Consider the following 21,381-nt stretch of genomic DNA (forward strand, 5'->3'; position numbering starts at 1 on the left):
CCTCCCCTGTTCATGCTCTCTCTCTCTCTCTGTCTCAAAAATAAATGTTAAAAAAAAAAAATTAAAAAAAAAAAAAGAGCTGTACTTTAAGAGATTATATATATTTCCAAGTGTTTATTTTCTGTTAGGCTCTTAACCCAGAGGTGCCTGGGAGTTACAGCAAAAGTCTGAATTATCACTTACCACAGTGCTGAAAAAGGAAACTGAAACAGTCTTGTCGATCCAGTGGTCTGAGGGGCCTAAGCTGGGTTTCTATGTGTAACTAACAAATACATCAAGACCAACAGGCAGAAAAGACTATGGCTTTTATTATAGGCTCTGCCACCTGCTCACTCCATGACCTTGAGGAGTTCAACTTCACATAGAAAGGTCAATAATTCAACCAGTGCAAGAGAAGCTCTATATAAAATAATGCAAAGCGCCTCGGGTCTTTGCGAATCAAAGTCCTCTCATTTATACATTCATCTTCCTTAGCCTAGTCCCTAAGTGGAAGGCTTTCCTAACCCATGCCTTTCCCGTGCAGAGCCCACACAAGAAGCTTCAAGAAACCGCACCTGCCAAGCTGGAGATGGGTGCTAGCCATGGTTCTGCAGCGTGTGACCTTTGACAAGGCCAACGCTCAGAACAAGGTCTGAGCTTCACTGTTCTCACCCTCCCTGGAAGGTCTCTGGATCCCACAGGGACATCACAAGAACCAAATAAGGTCATTTAAACAGCAATGATTTGAAAACCACAACCAAGAAAAGGTATTGACACTCCTGACATCCTCCGTGTAAGCAAATGTGATAGGTACAAATTTGTTTAGGAACATGTCATTTCTGTCTACAAATATCTTACTTTGGCAACTAAACACCACGTTTTCCTTTGGGCAGGTTCAAACTAGTTATCTTTGTTGCATCTTATTTTACAATTCAACTAGATATTTTAAACAGGCAATGCTGAAAAAATTCAGAGCACAGCTTACATTGATCAGCCTGCAGAGACAGACAGATGGTTACACAGAGACACAACAACAGAAATATCTGAGGACTCTCGCCTGGCAAACTAGAAGCCCCAGAAAGAAAAATCCAGAAATGTGGTCACAAATTTTCCTTCACTGCATCTGCCTGCGGCCTCTAAGGAAGATGGCAAGTTCTCGGCCGCTTCCTCCACTTCTGCTGATAGAAGCAATGTCATGTGTGTTCTCAGAGAGGAAAGAGTCTGTCTTCCAGAAATGCGGCAGCGCGGTAGGGGACCCGCTGACCACCTCAGCCCTAATTTCTGTCTCTGGGCATCGTGGTTTGGGATACGGCTGGATCTACATTAAATCTAACTTGATATAATGAGCCTCATCAAACCTTTGTTTTATTACAGCTGAATGATTTGCCCCGAGATTACTAACATACTGAACACCTAACAGGAAAAAAAAAAATGTATTTGTTCCCTGAGAGACTGTGGAGAAAAAGCAAAAACCACATGCATCACAGGATTTCACCTGCCCCAAACAAAAGTAGCCCCTCAAAAGCTGTTAATGTCGTATGAATGAACAGCAGGGACTGTTACAGAGGCAGCAACTGTTACAGAGGCAATTCAAATTCTGAAGTCCATTTCTTATCTTCCCAAGGTATTCGGATCACCAACACTGAACTTAAGCCTTTTGGAATAGGGAAAGAAGAGAATATAAATGAAGGTGCTGTGTAGGAAACAGCACGATGCAAGACTTTTATTGTACTACCTGGGGTATAAAGGTAAGCATGGCCTTCATGCTCTATTGGATTCACTGCTTGGATTTTGCTATAGATTAAAGACAACGTCTCGTCAACAGCAGCTGGTTCTTCATACAAGCCCCATGGAGTCCCACTGTTGTCCTCTAGTAAAAGCAAGAGCAGAAACCAAAATGGAAAAACTATCCTTTGTTTCTGTGGCTTAAGCAAAACTTTCCTCCAGATCCTTTAATTACAGGCTAGCAACCATCCTGTCTGCTCGTACTTGTCAGGGATTCTGGTTGTTGGCATCAGTTCTCACTATGGGTTTACCTTCAGAGGTGTGAGATCATCAGCTCACAGAGAAGGGCTAGTGAACCAGGACGTAAAACTAGTGTCCCTAGAACTGTTTTCCTTTCCTAAGGAAAAATGCCCCCAAAAGTTATTATTTAATTTGACTAACATTAAATCCATGCAACCAATGTTTATTTTACACCTACTATGTGCCCCGGGGACACAGAGATGACGACGACACGGGTAGTGTTCTGCAAGGTTCAAGTACTAAGATCTGTCCTCAATCAGACTTTACGCTCTCTGAAAATCAGGTTTGTGTCAAATCTTTCAGATTAGAAGCACAGTGCTGCTTATAAAAAGAAGCTCTTGAAGAGGTAGCTACTGACATTCATGAGGAAAAAATTACATGTTGAGGGTCTTACGAAGAGAACACACAAGCTGTTCTAATGAAACACAATGGCTGATCCACACATGAAGTATTTTCCTGAGCCAACAGGTTACATATTCATCTAACCTAGAGAGACCTATGCTGGCCTCCAATATGTAAAAGACCTCTGTCCTCCAGTTTGACAGACATTAAACACAGTGGAGACACATACGGTCCTGAGACGCTGAGAGGATGCACTTACCGAAGGTTTGATTATCTTTGATCTGTCATCCTGCAAAGGAAAAAAAAGCACATCATGGAATGAAAGAAAGTTTACGAAAGCACCATGTCCAAAGCACTCGCTTTTACTGGGATGTTTTAAAAAACCTTACTCTTCGGTAATTATTAGCAATTTACGTTCATCTACCTAGGTTGTTATTCACATAGTTTGATCCATCTGAGTTGACTGCTAAAATTAACAACTGATTAAGTGATTAGTTTTCAATCTAGAGTTCCAAGGTTTAGAACATCATCCATGATAATCCTATTTCTATGTTGATGTGCATATATATTAGACTTGGATTTTGATCTTCAATTCAGAGAGCAGCTGGGATCTAATTAGATTCTTCTCTTCTATCCTCTGAAATGAGTCTGTGTGTGTGTGTGTGTGTGTGTGTGTGTGTGTGTGTGTGTAATTCTGTGTGATATCCTTAGTGAATTCCTGCAATCTCCCAGTTGCAGGGCCGTAATTTTCTTAAACCTCTGGTTGAGGGAGTCCAAATTAAGGGGCATCTAAAGGTGACCACAGAGGAGCCCAGTAGGCAGGTGAGGCAGAAATGCTGTAGTCACAGCCTGAAAACCCACCTGCTCTAAACCCACAAGTTTTGGAAAGGAAAGAATCAAACATTTTAAGGGAAGTCTCTCCAGTTACCAGGAACGTACCACACTTTGATGAAGTGTGAAGATGAAGATGATAAAAACAGGTGGATGAATAAACTCCCCGAATAAGTGAGGGACACTTTCAGAGCACCACCTCCTGCCACCAAACAGCAAACAAAAAACCCCACCTCTCCCTTCAACTGAAATTGCTCTACAGCACATTTCTGATCTTCAGGCTTTCCATAAAAAGCCTACTTTATCCTTCATCCCTGATCGTCGTAAGAAACGTCAATCAACAAAACTTTTCATATGGGTTTTCATCTGTCAGGGGTCTCTCAGAGTGCCTGCTTGGGCTAGGGCCACACGCCTATGCTGCTTCTTGTTAGCCTGCTTCTAACAGCACCTCAGCCCCCTCTGGATGGCTCCTGGTGAGGCAGCATGAGCTGAGAAGCAGACTGGGGACCGTGCTGAGAGACCCCAGTGCTCTCCAGAGGTGAGAACAGCTGAATGCAGACTGTAGGATCCACTGCCTGCTTGGAGAACGACACTGCTTTTTCCCAAGTGTTCAGCCGCATTCAGATTAGCCGAGTTTCACATGCTCATTTGAAACTGCCACAGAAGGGCCTAAACTCATATTACTCCTCTAGGTTTATATAAAAGCTGAAGTAGGCCAACATTTTGCCAAAGTCAGTCCATGGACTGACACCAAAGGTAACATTCTCAAAGTTCTGGGGTGAAGTGAGAAAAAAAGAGGAGAACGTGTTGGTTTTATACAAGGTAGAGTGCACTCATTTAACAGAGGTGGGTTAAAATTTTTTTTTTTAATTTTTTTAGAATTAAAATATCCTCAGACTAATGAAAGCAGAAGGGAGTTTGTTAAGTAAAATATTTTACTCAAAAAAAACAAAAACTAAAACAAAAAAACCCATGGTGGATCAATGACCCCCCACTTTCTAAAATCTGCTGCTCCAAGGGGCACCTGGGTGGCTCAGTCGGTTGGGCATCCGACTACGGCTCAGGTCATGATCTCACAGTTCGTGAGTTCGAGCCCCGTGTCAGGCTCTGTGCTGACAGCTCGGAGGCTGGAGCCTGCTTCAGATTCTGTGTCTCCCTTACTCTCTGCCCCTGCCCTACTAACGCTCTGTCTCTGTCTCTCAAAAACGAATAGACGTTAAATAAATAAATAGATAGATAGTAGATAGGTAGGTGGGTGGGTAGGTAGGTAGGTAGGTAGGTAAATCAATCAATCAATCAATCTGCTGCTCTGAGAGACACTTCATAGTCTGAGAGACGCCATGGCCTTGGGGTAGAGAGTCCTGACCCCAAGTGCCAGTGAGAACTAAGCCAGGGAAATACAAAGAAATTTCCAGCTGATTTACGACAAGAATGGTGTTCTAAAATCAGGAGGAACTGTTTTTGCTTTACTCCTTCGATTTCGTAGTACACAAGTCTACCGTTTTGAGCAAGGTCAACTCACAACCTTAAAGAAAAGGAAAGGCCCCCCAAGAAGGTACTTACCGGATGAAGCTCTCCAATGATGTACGTTTTGGACAATTCTCTAGCATCTGTAGAGTGCCCGACATCCTCAAAGTTTTCAGTAGCATCCCCTCCAGCTTTTTCCCTTAGCACTTCTTCTCCACCAGGATGCTGTTTGAAGGAGATACAAAAAAAAAAAAAAACAAAAACGTTTTTTCCAAGCAAATGAGTTAAAAGGAAGTGGTCAGTTTATTTAACCAAATAGGCTACTTTAGAAGTCATAGATGACAATGTGTGAGTACAACTCATCCATAATGTGGGTGAGAACAGTATACTCTTTTGTATTCAATTTCCTTCTTGGAAATACAGAAAAACCTTTCTCCAATAGTAAAGATGTCCATTTCCCAGGTATTCATATGGCAATACACACATTAGACACATATTTTTAATCCTGTGGGAATGTCTTCTCTGCTTTTCCAGAAAGCTCTCAAAATTGTTCTTCTTAATCTTTACCCAACCTAATTTTAATTCAGTCCTATATCCTGACCTTTGATTTCTTCGGTCCAAGTGTAGACTTATGCTACTACTCCTTAGATGATTAACTGTGTGATAATTCATCTTCAAAAAGCACCCCGTCTGCCCACCAAGCACAGGCAGAGGATAGCCTGTTGGACAGGCAAGCACATCCCCTGCCTCTCGCAGAACTTTCTAGGAGAAAGTTAAAGGAAAGCAAGCAGGTGCACCAGTGACTTGCTCAAGCTGCTGCCAGAGGGACAGATTACTGATGGGGACTGCGGAGACAAGGAAGAAAGAGGAGCACTCTACGTGGGGGTCAGGAAGAAGACCTCTGTGGAACGGAAGCATTTCAGTGCTCTTAGTTAGGTGCTTCAAATGGTAAAACAAAGGATGGTCACAAAGCAGCAAGGGGACTGACAAGAGCGGCCAAGGCACAAACACAGATGAAGTCCAGAGATCTTCAGGCAAGGAAAGGAGTTCTCATTCAAGTCAAAAGAAAGAGCTTGGTTATTAGCATCCTAAATACTTTCATCGGGAAAAAAGTCTTCTTAAATTGAGCCTCAGTATTACCTTAGTTCAAATTTACCCCACCCTTAAGCAAATCATCTATAAGTACGTGTCCAATAACTAAACAACTCTCCTTTGCATAACAGACTGCACTCTGTTCTTAATTTCTCCCAAGTGATGGAAAACATAGAGGTACATGACAAAGAAGGGTAGATGATTACTCTCTTTTGAAATCCATTTCTCCTCCTACTTTGTTTAAATATATCTACTGCTATAGAAATCTACCAGTTTTCTTTTCCTCTACTATTGTAAAAGTTATCCATCTACATTATAGAAAAACTGAAAGCACAAAGAAATAAATAAAAATCACCCAATCATGTATGGTCTTGCCATCTCAATAGGGCTGGATATACATATAGGTATATGTGTGAATAATTTTTACAAGAAAACTGTGATCATTACCTTATGCATACTGTTTTGTTAGGTAAAAAGCAGATTACAATACATGGTACTGAGAGCATTGCCTAGTGGTTACTTACTACTACTATGTACACTTAGGAAAATAATGGTATTGATCTCATAGTTTTTGAAGATTAAACATGTTGATATATGTGCCTAGCACATAACATACAACCAGTGAGCATGACCCAGCATTTTTATGAAATATTTTCCCAATGTCATCAAGCATCTTTCCTCAACATGACTTTTCCAACAGCTACATAATACTACATACCGCAGGAATTCCCAAACTTATTTAAATGTCTTCTACTGGGGGCACAGATCAGAAGTCCACTTTAAACAAACATGAGGGGCGCCTGGGTGGCTCAGTCGGTTAAGCTGCCGACTTCGGCTCAGGTCATGATCTCGCGGTCTGTGAGTTCGAGCCCCGCGTCGGGCTCTGTGCTGACCGCTCAGAGCCTGGAGCCTGCTTCGGATTCTGTGTCTCCCTCTCTCTCTGACCCTCCCCCGTTCATGCTCTGTCTCTGTCTCAAAAATAAATAAATGTTAAGATAATAATAATAATAATAAAAATAAACAAACATGAGAAGCCACACCAGGGGTACAGGCAGCTGACTGGCTCACTCTGAGAGCCAATCCGAAGTTTCCCGATGTACCTCCAAGGCTGTAGCAATGGAAACCATGGTCTGTTGATTCTGTAACAGTCTGTTTAATACTGGACATGGACTGAGGAGTACAGAAGCAAAACACAAGAGATATAAAATGACTAACTCAGCACCCACAAATTATGTAAGTTCACATAATATTCTTTCCATGTGGATGGCTGAACTCATGAGTTCCTTAACTTTTGGTTCCTGTTAAGGATATGTGAATATAGACAAATCTCCCAGAGCGAACCACTACTTTCCAGTTATAACCCATAATCTTCAAAGGAAATTTGCACATGAGATTAAAAACACAGACTGGCCTTTAACAAAGCATGATAAAACTAAACAAGTTTTTAAAATAGAGAATTCTGGGGCATCTGGGTGGCTCAGCTGGTTGAGCATCTGACTCTTGATTTCAGCTCAGGTCACGATCCCGAGGTCGTGGGATCGAGCTCCACGTCAGATTCCACACTGAGCATTGGAGCCTGCTTAAGATTCTCTCTCTCTCTCTCTCTCTGTCTGTCTCTGTCTCTCTGTCTCTCTGTCTCTCACTCTCTCTTTGCACCCTCACCCCTCCCCGGCTCACTCACACAAACTCTTAGAGCAACACAACAGTCCTCACCCAAAAAAAAGGGCAAGTTCTCAACTTAATTTCTGACCAAGCAAGGAAACAGGAGAGTATGTCTCTCCATGTACATAAGTGTGCATCTAGCTATGATTTAAGTAAGCTCTGCCTAAACCATCTCTGTGAGGTAGTTTTTTCAGGGGAAAAAAAAAAGTAAAACATCTTGCGTTCCACTGGTTCCACTGACCACTATTTAAGAAAAATTATAGCATCAACAAACGGACACTAAAATATCTTTGGCCTTACTCTTAAGGATTTTTTAAACAGTAAACAAATACAAAAACAAACTGGGTGACTCAGTCAGTTAAGCATCCACCTCTTGGTTTCAGCTCAGGTCGTAAGCTCAGGGTTCATGAGTTCGAGCCCCACATCAGGCTCTGCACTGAAAGCATGAAGTCTGCTTGGGATTCTGTCTCCCTCTCTCTGTCCCTCCCCTACTTGCTCTCTCTCTCTCTCAAAATAAATAAACTTTAAAACAAGTTCAAAAGTTGATTTTTTTTAATGTTTATTTTTGAGAGAGAAACAGAGCACAAGCAGGGGAGGGAGAGAGAGAGAAGAGGGAGACAAACAATCTGAAACAGGCTCCAGACTCCCAGCTATCAGCACAGAGCCCGACCCTGGGCTCAAACCCATGGGATCATGACCTGAGCCGAAGTCAGAGGCTTAACCGACTGAGCCACCCAGATGCCCCAAAAGTTGATTTTTTTTTTAAACAAAATAACTCAAGTCTTGATAAGACAGCAAAAGATACAGGACTGGCTCATTATAATATCAAATATTTTCCTTGAAACATATTTATGATGTGGGGAAGAGACACAGAGACACACACTTTGTAAAGTCAATCAAGTCTAATCACGACGGTTTGAAACTTGGTGATTCACCGTGTCACTCTCTTCACTCCTGTGAGCAGATTCACGCTGTAGTCTTTTTTTTTTTTTTAATTTTTTTTTAATGTTTATTTCTGAGACAGAGAGAAATGGAACATGAGTGGGGGAGGGGCAGAGAGGGAGACACAGAATCGGAAGCAGGCTCCAGGCTCTGAGCCATCAGCACAGAGCCCGACGCGGGGCTCGAACTCACAGACCGTGAGATCATGACCTGAGCCGAAGTCGGACGCTCAACCGACTGAGCCACCCAGGTGCCCCCACGCTGCAGTCTTAATACACACACATCTCACTGCACACATCTCATTTTAAGACTGTCAGCATTCTTAAGAGACAGACCTGGGGACACTGGCATTGGTGCCATCTTGGTTTCTCCCAGGGATGGTGTACAGCTATAGTTTCTGCCCAGAAACCCTGAGAAAACTTACTGCTATCTGTTAGGCAGCTTCTAGAACTGGAGAGTGACTCAAAGAAAAGGCAAGGCTTCAAAAGAGGTAAACAGTAGAATTAACAGGTGATGAAAATTATCTGAAGATTTTCTGAAAGATTTACGAAAAAGACCGAAGTACCTAGTCACACACACAGGCAAGATTAGAGGGAACAAAAGACGTGAGGCTCTCCTGAAGACTGAGCCAAGCACTGGTGAATTCTGTAACAAAAGTCTGTCCTCAGAAAGCAGCACTCACTGGGGCTCCCACCCATCCCACCATGTGGTGGCAGTCAGCAGCCCAAAGAGAGAGCGATGGGAGGGAACACCAGGGGTGACAGTAAGGAGGACACAGGAAGGACAGAACTGGGTGCAGCTATGGAAAAGCCAGCCATTTCCACCGGAGCTGGGTCCTTCTGACATAAAGTCTCCCATTTTTCCAGACGAAGATTTCTTTTTCCACTGGCAATATTACGTGCCAAAGTCAATTCACTCAACAAACACACAACAAATGTCTCTATGCGACAAACACCAGACATGGGGAGCAGAGAAGGTCCCAGCTCCTGCCTGGGGAATTTATAAACTAATAGGGACCTCACAGGAATAATCTGCAACTGTACCACTGCAGGTAAAAATCAATGTTCTGAAACAAAAGAGCACACCACCATGAAGAATACAGCATGGACTCAGGAGTGGCTCCACTGAGCTAAGATACAGAGCAGGAGTCAGGGTCGAGGAGGGGCAGAGACAGAGGGGTGAAGTGTCCCATGGGGGAGGGAACACAGTGAGCTCTGCGGCAGGGAGAGGCTGGCTCCGGGGAGGGCAGGCCACACAGGGCTCTAGATCTTTCTCCTGCAAGTGATGAGAAGCCATTGAGAAGATCTAAGAAGGGAAGGTGACAAAAGCAGAATTTTTTTTTTTAAATATAACCATAGTTTTAAAAATATAACCTAGGGGCGCCTGGGTGGCTCAGTCGGTTAAGCGTCCGACTTCAGCTCAGGTCACGATCTCACGGTCCGTGAGTTCGAGCCCCGCGTCGGGCTCTGGGCCGATGGCTCAGAGCCTAGAGCCTGCTTCCAATTCTGTGTCTCCCTCTCTGCCTCTCCCCTGTTCATGCTCTGTCTCTCTCTGTCTCAAAAATAAATAAACGTTTAAAAAATATATGGGGCGCCTGGGTGGCACAGTCGGTTAAGCGTCCGACTTCAGCCAGGTCACGATCTCGCGGTCTGTGAGTTCGAGCCCCGCGTCAGGCTCTGGGCTGATGGCTCGGAGCCTGGAGCCTGTTTCCGATTCTGTGTCTCCCTCTCTCTCTGCCCCTCCCCCGTTCATGCTCTGTCTCTCTCTGTCCCAAATATAAATAAAAAACGTTGAAAAAAAAAAATATATATATATATAACCTAGTCTTCAGAGTGAACAACAGGTAGAAGGGCAGGAGAGGATTCGGGAAGGCAATTCACCAAGGCCAATACAGTAATCTAGTGAGAGACAGCCTACGGAAGGCTGGTAGCAGCCAGGGACACGAACAGGTGTTAGAAGACACAGAACGCGAGAGAGGAAGGACGTCTCGGTGGAATGACGACGGTGGATGAGAGACAAGATGCAACGCGAGGCCACAGATTTGGGGCTGGCAAAATCGAACGATATGGACGTTGATGCCAACCACCGGGAACGGGAATCCTGGAGGCAGACCAGCTTCGGTGGGCAGGCTGGTTCCATCAGTGCCTCTGCGCACTCACCGTGTCCACATGCCTGGTGAGCCAGTCACCCCCTTGTCTGCCTCTGCAAAGTCTCCACCACACAAGTTATCCAAATACACATCGCTCTCACGGCATATGAAACCCCAGGTACAAACCAGGGAATACCCATAAAATAACTGGAACTAGCTTTTGCTCTTGGCATCCATAGTTGAAGGGTTATTTATAGGAAAATAGATTTGAAAAGATAAAAGACTGGCACAGCCATAATTCAGAAGACATTAACGGCCAGAGTCCCACCCCACTCCCAAGGACACTTTCCAGGAAGTCAAGGTGAACTTCCGTGGCGTCGACAGTAACGCTGGCAACCAGGGCCTGAAATTACAGGCCTCTCTACGGCTCACGGCATAAAAGCCCTCAGCACACGTGGCACGGTGGATGTCTTCATGAAATGCTGGCTTCTCGTGGCTGCTGGGACAGCAGGACCCCTGGCTGCACCCCCACTGGCCACTACTTTCTAGTCTCTTCGTCTCCAAGTCTCAACACGGGAGCACTCCAGGGCTCAAGGCCGTGGGCCCCACCCACTCTCTACCTGTACCAGCTCTCCCAGTGATTTCATCTGGTCTCCAACCCGGAAAATCACCGTTCCCTAGCGAGTGCAGTGGAATAACACCCGACCTCCCGAGCTCCGGGGTCCTCCCACCTGCAGTGGCCCCCACCTCACACGTGCACTCAGCATCTGATGCACGTCCCAAACACAACGTAAAAACAAATGCGCCACGTCACAGAAGTTCCGCTCTCGGGAAACAGTGCCGCCATGCACCCAATCGCTACAGTCAAACCTTATTCCTCTTTCGTTCCCACTCCAATCCACCAGCAGGTCCAGGTGGCTCTCTTCAAAGCAGACTCAGGATCCAACCACACCAACACCAAGCGTGGATATCTACAACGGCCTCCTAACTGGTCTGCTTCCTTTTGCACCTTCTACAATCAGCTCCCTCACACTGTCACACCACGAGGGCTTTTAGAAGAAGATTAAGATAGTCCAGGGTGGTTAGTCATGGCAGAAGTGAGGAGAGTTAAAAGGGAAGTAGGAAACAGACACGCTTCGGTGACACGCTGAAGGCAGTGGATCCTGCCCACACTTGCAAATATCCCAAGTCCTTCCATCTTCCCACAGAGAGGGTGAGGGTGAAGTGAGTCCTCCCTCACTCAGTTCCAGCCAGTCTTGGGGCAGGTCCGCAGACTTGCCGAACTCGTTCTCCATGTCAGATCCCTCCCAACTGCCTCTGCTTGGAATGTTCCTCTCCCAACTTCTACGTGATTCCATCTACCCTCATTCATACTCAAGTCGGCTCTTCAGATCCTTCCGGGATTTCCCTATCTAAAGAGCCCCCACACACACCCTGTTCTCTACCCACCTCCTGGTTTGCCTTCACACCATTTATTACTATCTATATTTATATCAATTTCCTCGTAAGATTCAACGAGTACAGAGACTTTAATTGATCTTACTCACCCCTACTGCCCCAAACCCTTGTCCAGTGCCTGGCACGTGGCAGACACGAAGAAATATTTATAAGTAATCGTTGGATAACTAGAGGAGATGAACACAGGTCATTACACACGGACACACTAGTTTTGGAACCGTTACATATAACCAGTTACGTGGTTGATGACAACTTTTCATTTCAACTATTCTCTCTCCTTTTCCTGAACTATACTAGCTCTTCCCATTCAGAAACCATATAAGTTCATATTTAACTGCTGTCTAATTTACTTGATCAAAATATTTACTGTCTACTCTGAGCAAGACATTGTGTGGGACACCAAAAGTACAAGAAAAATCAATGTGACTTGATCCTGAAGAATCATGCACTTAAGTTGAGGTTCAAGAAATAAAATAACAGAGAAAAAACCCTTGGCCTCCATTGATACAGCCTCATGGTTCTGACTAATCATCAATGATCCACCAGGTCCTAAACATGCAGTAATATGCAACCCTGCTAACCATGGACTTGAGTCACTCTCCTTGAGGGTCAGGAGCAAATGAGGCACTTAGCTACTGCCCAGCATCCATAGCACAGTGATTCTGCAGCTCAGTGATTCTCAACTTCTTTTCAAGGCTGTGATTTGTGTCACGTGACAAAAGCCTTCTTCATAACAAGCAGCTCTGAAAAAAAGTCACGGGTTAATAATGGCGATGGAAGTGAAGAGAACATCAAGAGGAGTATAATAAAGCAATGGTTTTGTTACCAGATTTCACAAACGGCTACTGAACACTTGAAATGGGGGTGAGAAACTGAAGGGAAATTTCATTTATTTAAGTGTAAATAGCCACATATGCCCAGTAACTACCACACTGGACGCTGTAGCTACAGACAACACGAACCTTTTCCAAGACACAGAGACAACCTGGGTGAAAACTGCAAAGGCGTTTCATTTGCAGCGAAGGATATGTTTTTATTATATATGTGCGTGGTAGTACACCTCCTCTCAAGGTGAGAAGGCTCATAGGCAAGAGCCTCTGGACAAGAACGAGGGCTCAGCACAAACCAAACTGCTTTGGAAGAAAAAGCTTTTGTCAACTGATTCATCCAAGAAGGAGAGGCCAAGATAAAAGCTGATAACGACCAAGGACCCAACAACTCTTCTCTGTGGTTTTGGCAGGTTGTAGGATCAAGCCTGACTTGTTTTACCAACCCCAGGGCACTACAGGGTAAGGATACTGAAGTTCTTGTCTGTATAATGACAATGCGATAAAGACTAGGCTCACACAGACTACTTTATTGATTTATGTTAATTTCACACAAATTACCAGTTTATTGGCTTTAGTCCTTTTACAATCACTAAGGGTCTCAGTCCTTTCAGTCACATTCTATTTAACATGAGAAATACAGTTGCAATTATACTTGTGAATTTGAGAATTTATAAGGGACTCACAAATATATACAAAAATGAGAGGAATAAGGCAGAAAACACAGTGTTAAATAAGTATCAAAATGCAAGGAAAGGGTAGGTCATGCCAGAGGGAGGACAGGCAACAACAGAACCTTCCACGTGCCGAATGGGGATGGTGAGGTCACCCCTCCCTCATTAATGGCATTTGCTCAGCCTGTATGGTACTCGGTGATCTAATAGGTATATTACCTGTTTTCTTACAAATTTAAGAGCTCAAAAAGGGAGAAAATATTACAAACTTGATCAATATTTCTTCCCTGGGCACCAAGTATCAATAATAAGTTAATGAGTATTTACAGTCCTTTGGACAATACTAATAAATAGAAATAAACACAGATTTTCGTTTCATCTTAAATGAACAGTACCATGGTAGTATTATTATCAGGTAAACCCTGCTGAGTCACGTGCTGTGAAAAATCCACACACTTTGGGGCACCTGGCTGGCTCAGTCCACAGAGCATGTGACTCCTGATCTTGGGATTCTTGTGTTCGAGACCCATGTTGGGGGTAGAGTTCATTTTAAAAAAGAGGGGGGCGGGGGCACCTGGGTGATTCAGTCCAATGAGCATCCGACTCTTGATTTTGGCTCAGGTAATGTTCTTATGGTAGTACTATCAGGTAAACACTGTTGAGTCACGTGCTGTGAAAACTCCACACGCTTTGGGGCACCTGGCTGGCTCAGTCCATACAGCATGTGACTCTTGATCTCGGGATTCTTGTGTTGGAGCCTCATGTTGTGACTAGAGTTTATTTAAAAAAAGAGGGGGTGGGGGTGCCTGGGTGGTTCAGTCTGACGAGCATCTGACTCTTGATTTTGGCCCAGGTCATGATCTCATGGTTCTTGAGATCAAGCCTTGCATCAGGTTCCACACCTGCTTGGGATTCTTTCTCTCTCAAAATAAATAAACAGAAAGAAGAAAGATAAGAAAGAAAGAAAGGGTAGATCCACATACTTAAAACCAATGACCAACTTGTCACTCTTCACCTACAGAGCCAACCTAGCCATGACCCCACCCACCCACTCCTCTTTCCAAATATCTCCTACTGGTAAGAATTTGCTCTAATCTGAAAAACACTCTGGGCAGGCGGAGCTCAAGTACTCTTTCGACTGCTTTGCTCAGGAGGGACACCAAGGTTATCAGGGCTAACCCCACACTCACAGCCTCCCTTCAGAAAATGTGATAAGCTTCATTCATAACCAAAGTCTAAATAATCTCACTGAGAAGACATGTGGTCTATTTAACACTAAGCAGCTCAATGGTCTCCACCCCAGGTCATTACAAAAAAGAACGTGACCCAAACCCCATGGCAAGACTCCCATGGTCCACTGATGTCACAGCAGGACTGTTCAAGGGGTGAAGGCTGGTCCTAGGACAGCTTCTTTCTTGCACCTCATCCCCTAACCCCTGGATCTTCTACACTTCAGTAACAACCAGTCACTAGAGATACACATACAACGTGTAACTTTGTTCAAATGAGAATAAGCCTAATTTCCCCACACGGGGGGGGGGGGGGGGGGGGGGGGGGGGGGGGGGGAGTATCAGAGCAAACTACAAGGTGCTTCCCCAGAGCCCAACAGGACACACGTATCCGTGGTCAGGTACAGAATAAGTGCAGTCAATGAAGGCCAAGTCTCAGATTATTTGTGTTAAGAGGCCAAGAATTCTAGTATCGACATAATGAGAGCGAGGCCTCAAATCCTTTTTAGAATGAGGCCAAAGAGAAATGCTAAACAAAGGAATACATGCATAATTAGAGGATTTTTTTAAATTGCAGTAAAATTCTATTTCCTATTTAGTAATACACTAAATAATAATAATAGTAATACTATGCTAAGAAAAAGGACCTATAAAAAATGGCAAGATAAAAAAGATAAACTTAGGTGCCTCTCCTGATGCAGATGTTTTCAATAAGTAATAAATTCTTATTGGGAAGGCAATAATCTTTTTTTTAAGGCATTCTTTTTCTACTTTTTTTCTCAAGAGTACTTTTTTAAAATTTGAATTTCCACTTTTATCACATGCAATAGCAACATTTTTAGAAATAGCTTAATATTCTTCAAATGATTATTGTCATTAGTTTTTCTTTTGTTGTTATTTAAACTCCATTAAGGTGGAAAGATCTGTTATATCCTTACTATGCCATAGTGTGATTTGCAAATTTTTTTTAGTTTTTATTTAAATTTTACTTAGTTAACATACAGTGTAATATTACTTTCAGGAGCACAGTACAGTGATTCAACATTTTCATACAACATCACAAGTGCGCTCATCACAAGTGCCCTCCTTAATCCCCACCACCTATTTAACTCATGTCCCCCCACCCATCTCCCCTGGGAAGGCAATAACCTGAATGAGAAAGAAAACATAAAATCGAAATCATTCTAGATTCAAATGTGCAGCCTGCGACTACTATTAATTCTTAAACTAATTACTGGTGAAAATACTCTCCAGGTCCATTTTGTGTGCCTACTATTTGTTTCTGCAGCCGTTTTTACAGTTCCTTGGATTCTCCTCCCAGAAAATTAAGATGGGTACAAATTATATGTTTGGGATTATTTTTGCTAGTGCTATCCCCCCTTAATAAAAACAATTTCATAAATGAGACAGTCTTAGGCTTGACACAAAATAACATTTTTGCTTAGTCTTTGACCTTAACTCCTAGAATTCCTATTTGTTAGTCAGTCTGGAAAAAGAAACTGTAAAATTTTGTAGTCAAAAGTTAGGTCTTGTTCACAGGACAGGAAAACCTTGCATTCTTGTAAATAAAACCAGGGATGGCTTCTCATCAAGTTCATGGCTCCAGCCACCAAACTGGTCCTCCTCTCCCCAACCCCTCTCCCATTCTTACCCATCTTCTGTACCACTGCTAGAATGTTCATCTTCAAATACCAACTGTTTCATGTATCCCGCTCCAAAATCTACAGTGGTGAATTTCTGCAGGCAAATCAAATGCCTTTGGAATATCTCAACAAAGAAAGCCTCAACGCCTGCCCAGCACAGGGGTGTCCTCAGCTACACGAGCACGCGTGGGGGGGCCAAAGCGGCTCCCTGTGTCTCTCTCTTCCCCCCACTGCATTTAAACTTTTCACCGGGAGACAGCCACCCAGAATAGAGATTTCGCCCAGCCTCCCCTGCAGCTGTGTTATGCCATGTGCTTAAATTCTGGCTGATGGAGTAGAAGTGGAAGTGTCAGAACCACCTTGTAGAGGTCTTCTCTTTAGAATAGTGTGTCCCTTTGCCCTTTCTCTTCATCCTGCTGTCTGGAATGGGAATGCTACCTTTGAACTGGCAGATGAGAACCAGACCCCTATGGACGGCCCAGAAATACACTAGAGGTATAGTGGTGAGGGCTTGATGGAACACAGCCAGCCCACTAGGCCTGGACTGCAAAGCTTGCTTCTTTATGACAGACGAATAATTTCTTATTTAAGCACAGTTATTTGGAGTTCTTTTTTTTTTTTTTAACTTTTTTTAATGTTTATTATTTTGAGAGCAAGAGAGAGAGAGAGAGAGAGAGAGAGAGAGAGAGAGAGAGATGTGAGTGGGGGAGGGACAGAGAGAGAGGGAGACACAGAATCTGAAGCAGGCTCCAGCCACTGAGCCGTCAGCACAGAGCCCGATGCGGGGCTCGAACTCACAGACCGCGAGATCATGACCCGAGCAGAAGTCCGATGCTTAACCGACTGAGTCACCCAGGGGCCCCTGGAGTTCATCTGAGATTAATTCTAACCACTACATCCATCATTTTGTCAATACCATGTGCCAGGCACTAAAGTCCTAAAGCATATAAAAGATGTGAATAAACATTATTCCCAGTGTCTAGAAACGTAAAACCAAGTTAGGACAATGATCTTTACATACGGTAAACAATTAGAGCAATATTAAGAGATTAACAGTATTAACTGTTGACTGAACAAAGAAGTCTGGAAAAGCAGGGGTTGTTAAAAAATAATCTAGGCAAGAGTTAGAATTTGGATAAACGGTGGATAAAGATGAATAAGTTTAACAAGAGTATGAATCCCAATGAACGCTTACTGGCTGAAATGTGCACGGCAGGCTTGGGTTTGTGAAGAGATCATTCTGAATAAAGCAAAACGTGTAAGGCTGTGGGATGGCTCATTTTGTGTGTCAGCCTGACTCGTCCAGGGATGCCCGGAGTAAACGGTATTTCTGGGTGTGTCTGAGAGGGTGTTTCTGGAGGAGATGAGCATTCGTATCAGCGGACTAGGGTAGGCTGCCCTCCTAATATGGGGGTGGGTCATCCATCCAGGGAGGGCTTGAACAAAACAAAAAACAGGGGAAGGAGGAATCTGCCCCTTTCTTCCACCTCACGGATTGGGCTGAGCCAGGGCATCTCATCTTGGGCCGTCAGACGTGGGCCTTTCCAGCCTCCCACTGCCCTCAATCCGTTACAGCTCCAGCGTTCATAATAAAGCTCTCTCGGCTCCCTGAAAGTCCTGCCATCCTCCACCCTATCGGTGAGCCTGGCATCAAAAGCATAAAACTGAGCTGAAGATCTGGACTCAAAAAAGTAGACTGAAGGTTAAAATCTCAGAAGTGCAAGTCGGAAAGAACCTTCAGAGACTCCACATCTTGAGATTCACAGATGAGGACACCAGAACCCAGAGAAAGGAAGCCCAGCGTTACACTGACAGATCGTGGAGGAGGCGGGACCAGGACGCTGGTGCCTGACGTGTAGTTCAGTCTTCCCCCGCTCTTTTTTGAACATGCCAATTAAATGACCGTCTTTATGTTTCTGATCAGAGTGACCTTAGGTAAGATACCCTTAAAAATAAAGTGTCTCCATAAATTTCTGTTTGGGGAAGTTAGGGGAAAATCTCTCTCACTTTTTCTAGACCCCAAGAGATTCTGTTACCTGCTCCGACTTCTTGGGTTACCAACTAAGAAAGATTCACCAGACACAAACACACTTCTATCGCGGGGTTCTACCCAGTGTGAGGTTATCCCCGACAAAAAAAACTCAGGAGGGTACACGGATCTGCACTACCGAACCACAACGTGTCAGGTCAAAGTCATTCCCTCTGAGAGCTTGCTTAAACAAGCAAAACAAAGGCCATCAACAAAAAAACCCTTCCCACTTAAATGTAATGTTATGTGGCCCCAAAGTCCACCAGTTCTAAAGTTTCAAATAGGATCTTCCAATGCAAACACTTAACACTGCCAAAAAAAAAAAAAAAAAAAAAAGTCAAATAAACATATTGTCCATAAACAATGACTAGGCAAAAATATTTATTTAAAGAGATTATCTTTAATAATCTTAAAGCTCTTAATAGTTAAGTCAAAAATGAAAACAATTCAGAGGAGTTTGGAACGTAAACAATTTATACAAGATTTAGAAAAAAGAGCCCAACCATATGTTTTCTGTAATTTCTGGACAGTTTTTCTGCACCGCCTAGGGGCTCTCACTGAATCCTCAAAGCCCAGGGACCAGAGGCTTACAGCATCATCTGAATTATTTCTCCTGGTTTCCCTCGAAGATCACGGGATGGAACTTAAAACCAGGCCTATCCCTGTGTTCTCCCGCTAGCCTGAGACCCATCCTACTCACTCAAACATCTGCCAAGTGTCATGCCAAGTTCTGTCGCTTCCAAGATGGGTAAACGATGGCCCCCATCCTCAGGGAGCTACAGTCTAAGTGAGCAAACAGACATGTCGACAAACAGTAGCTAAGCACAGTAAGCACCTGCTACCGTTGCTAACGGCACAGCAGGTGGTGGGATCCCCTCACAGGAGCTGGAGGCCAACAAGGGCGCTAGGTAAGGAGGGATGCGGGAAGTAGGCCTGCGAAGAAGGTTCAGGAGCTGTTCCGCAGGGGCCCCCCGGAGGGACGCTCTATGCAAAGGAAACACAAGGGCACCCTGGAGGGACTGCAGGCACTAAAATAACCCGATTTCACCTGTACAAAGATGCCCCGTTTGATAGTTTTTTCACTTGTGTTTGTTATTGGATTGGGGGAGGCAATTAGAAGAATTAAGCACATATCACCTCCCATCGACTTTATAAATAATCCCTTCCCATATCACTTATCAAAATGCAAAATGAGACCCCTCTTCAGTCCCTGCAAGCCCCTTAACCTTCGTGACACCTCCCTGACCACCTCCGTGGGCTCCAACATCCACCTTCTTATACTCCTCAGGTCCCCATGTCATGGTCAGTATTCTAGAAGTTGTGATTTGTACCCCAGCTTTCACAGTTTCTGTGTCTGGGCAGTATTGTCACCCGCACAAGGTCCCGCTTTGCCACATCTCAGTGACGTGACCCAGGAAGGTGCCAGATCCTTCTGAGCTTCCATTTCCACATCATACATACCTTCCCAGGAGAGCAAACAATACAAGAAGAATGTCCGGCATGTAACAGGTGGACACAGAGAAGCTTGTCCAGAACCTAGCATGGTACCCGGCCCCCGTAAACTGCTGAAGGCCAGTTTACAAACCCAGAAGACCCCCAGCTCTTTCTACCCAGCCCTTCACCTTCAAGAGATTTCTGCGGATTAAATCACAGACGTGCTAAGCCTCACTGTCCGAAGCCATATAACCAAATGACAAGAGTTAACAGAAGCCACATGTTGCAAGGACAATGAACATTGCCTACACGAAAGCATTCTAAAGGTCATGAAGACGAGGACAGACAGGTGGTGCAGCTGTGAGCCTGCGATTATCCTACAGAATGCTGGGAAAACTTCCTCTCCTTGAAGAAAGAGAATGCCCTGTGGCCAATACTTTTCATTCTACCGTTACTAAACTCTCAGCAGTAGAATAAAGCAAGTACGTTAACTACACACAGAGCTAATCCTTGGATCTCTGAAAGGATCCTAAGTCCCTGATTCTGAGGTGAGGACCTCGGGGTAGAGGGAAGAGACAGGACATGGAGCAAGGGAAAAGAGCGGGGGACACTGAGGCCAGGAGAGGAGTTGGAACAGTATACCGCTTGCCTCGCGCCCCATATGGCCCTCGTGAGAATAAGCACAGTCACCAAACTTGAGGGCCCAGGGGCAGGCGGGCTGTGATCTAAGAGGCCGTTACTCAGTCTACGGTCTGTGATCCACCCTCGGGTTAGAAGAGCCCAATGATGAGATGACAGGACAGCCTGCATCGAGAATGGGGGGAAGGAAAGGAGGGCTGATGGAGGCACCAGTTAGTTCTGTGTTTTCTCATTTTCTCCCTCAAATCCTTGGCCTAGTTTTCCCTTCATAGCTAGTGTTAAGAATGAATTTGGCGGGGCGCCTGGGTGGCTCAGTCGGTTAAGCGGCCAACTTCAGCTCAGGTCATGATCTCGCGGTCCATGAGTTCGAGCCCCGCATCGGGCTCTGTGCTGACAGCTAAGAGCCTGGAGCCTGTTTCAGATTCTGTGTCTCCCTCTCTCTGACCCTCCCCCGTTCATGCTCTGTCTCTCTCTGTCTCAAAAATAAATAAACGTTAAAAAAAAAAAAATTAAAAAAAAAAAAAAAAAGAATGAATTTGGCTCAAAGCGGTATCTGAGGGCAAGACAGAAATAAAACAAGCTGCCAGGACAGTATTCAAGCTAGCCCCATAGCCACTCTGCTGTATTTTCTAATATTTTACACTTACAAACTTTTAATTATTCATCCAATAAATACTTGTTGAGTCCTTTCTATTGTTGTCAGCACTGTTCGGGTTGCTGGGAAACATCAGAGAATAAGGCAGAAAAATACATGCTCCTCTGTATGCTGGAAAAACGTGTGCTACCAGACTCACGGAGCCCACGTCCTAGCAGAGGGAGGCAGATAAGCGAGACGTACAGTGAGGAAATTATACAGCTTGTCAGAAGGTGATGCAGCACGACGGGGTTGGGGGGGCAGGAGGTGGAGGCGGACTTCCACTTTTAAATGGGGGGCAGGTCAAGACAAGCCTTATTGAGAAGGCAAACGGGTGAGCCGCGCAGGTATTTGCGGGAGTAAATTCCAGCACAAGGTACTTAAG

At 44.4% G+C, this 21,381-nt stretch overlaps 1 protein-coding gene across 9 annotated transcripts in view; it reads right to left on the minus strand.

Annotated features, from left to right (window-relative positions):
• The window catches only part of LOC109251784 (cytochrome b5), a 103,521-nt gene that overhangs the window by 68,912 nt on the left and 13,228 nt on the right, over positions 1-21,381 (minus strand). For 7 of the 9 annotated variants that reach the window (XR_008422318.1, XM_053902839.1, XM_053902840.1 and 4 more), the window contains exons 2-3: positions 4,741-4,869; positions 2,606-2,635 (exon numbers count right to left, since the gene is read on the minus strand). Coding sequence is in view for 8 of the 9 variants with exons in the window: in XM_053902839.1 (XP_053758814.1) it covers positions 2,606-2,635; positions 4,741-4,869 (159 nt within the window). In the remaining variant the exon portion in view is untranslated. Of the gene's footprint in view, positions 1-604; positions 668-1,612; positions 1,634-2,605; positions 2,636-4,740; positions 4,870-21,381 lie in introns of those variants that run through there. The other 2 variants (XM_053902841.1, XM_053902842.1) reach the window with 2 other exon arrangements.

The sequence above is a fragment of the Panthera pardus genome, unplaced genomic scaffold (assembly GCF_024362965.1).
Source record: "Panthera pardus isolate Hobbes unplaced genomic scaffold, ASM2436296v1 HiC_scaffold_15, whole genome shotgun sequence".
Classification (NCBI taxonomy): Eukaryota; Metazoa; Chordata; class Mammalia; order Carnivora; family Felidae; genus Panthera; species Panthera pardus.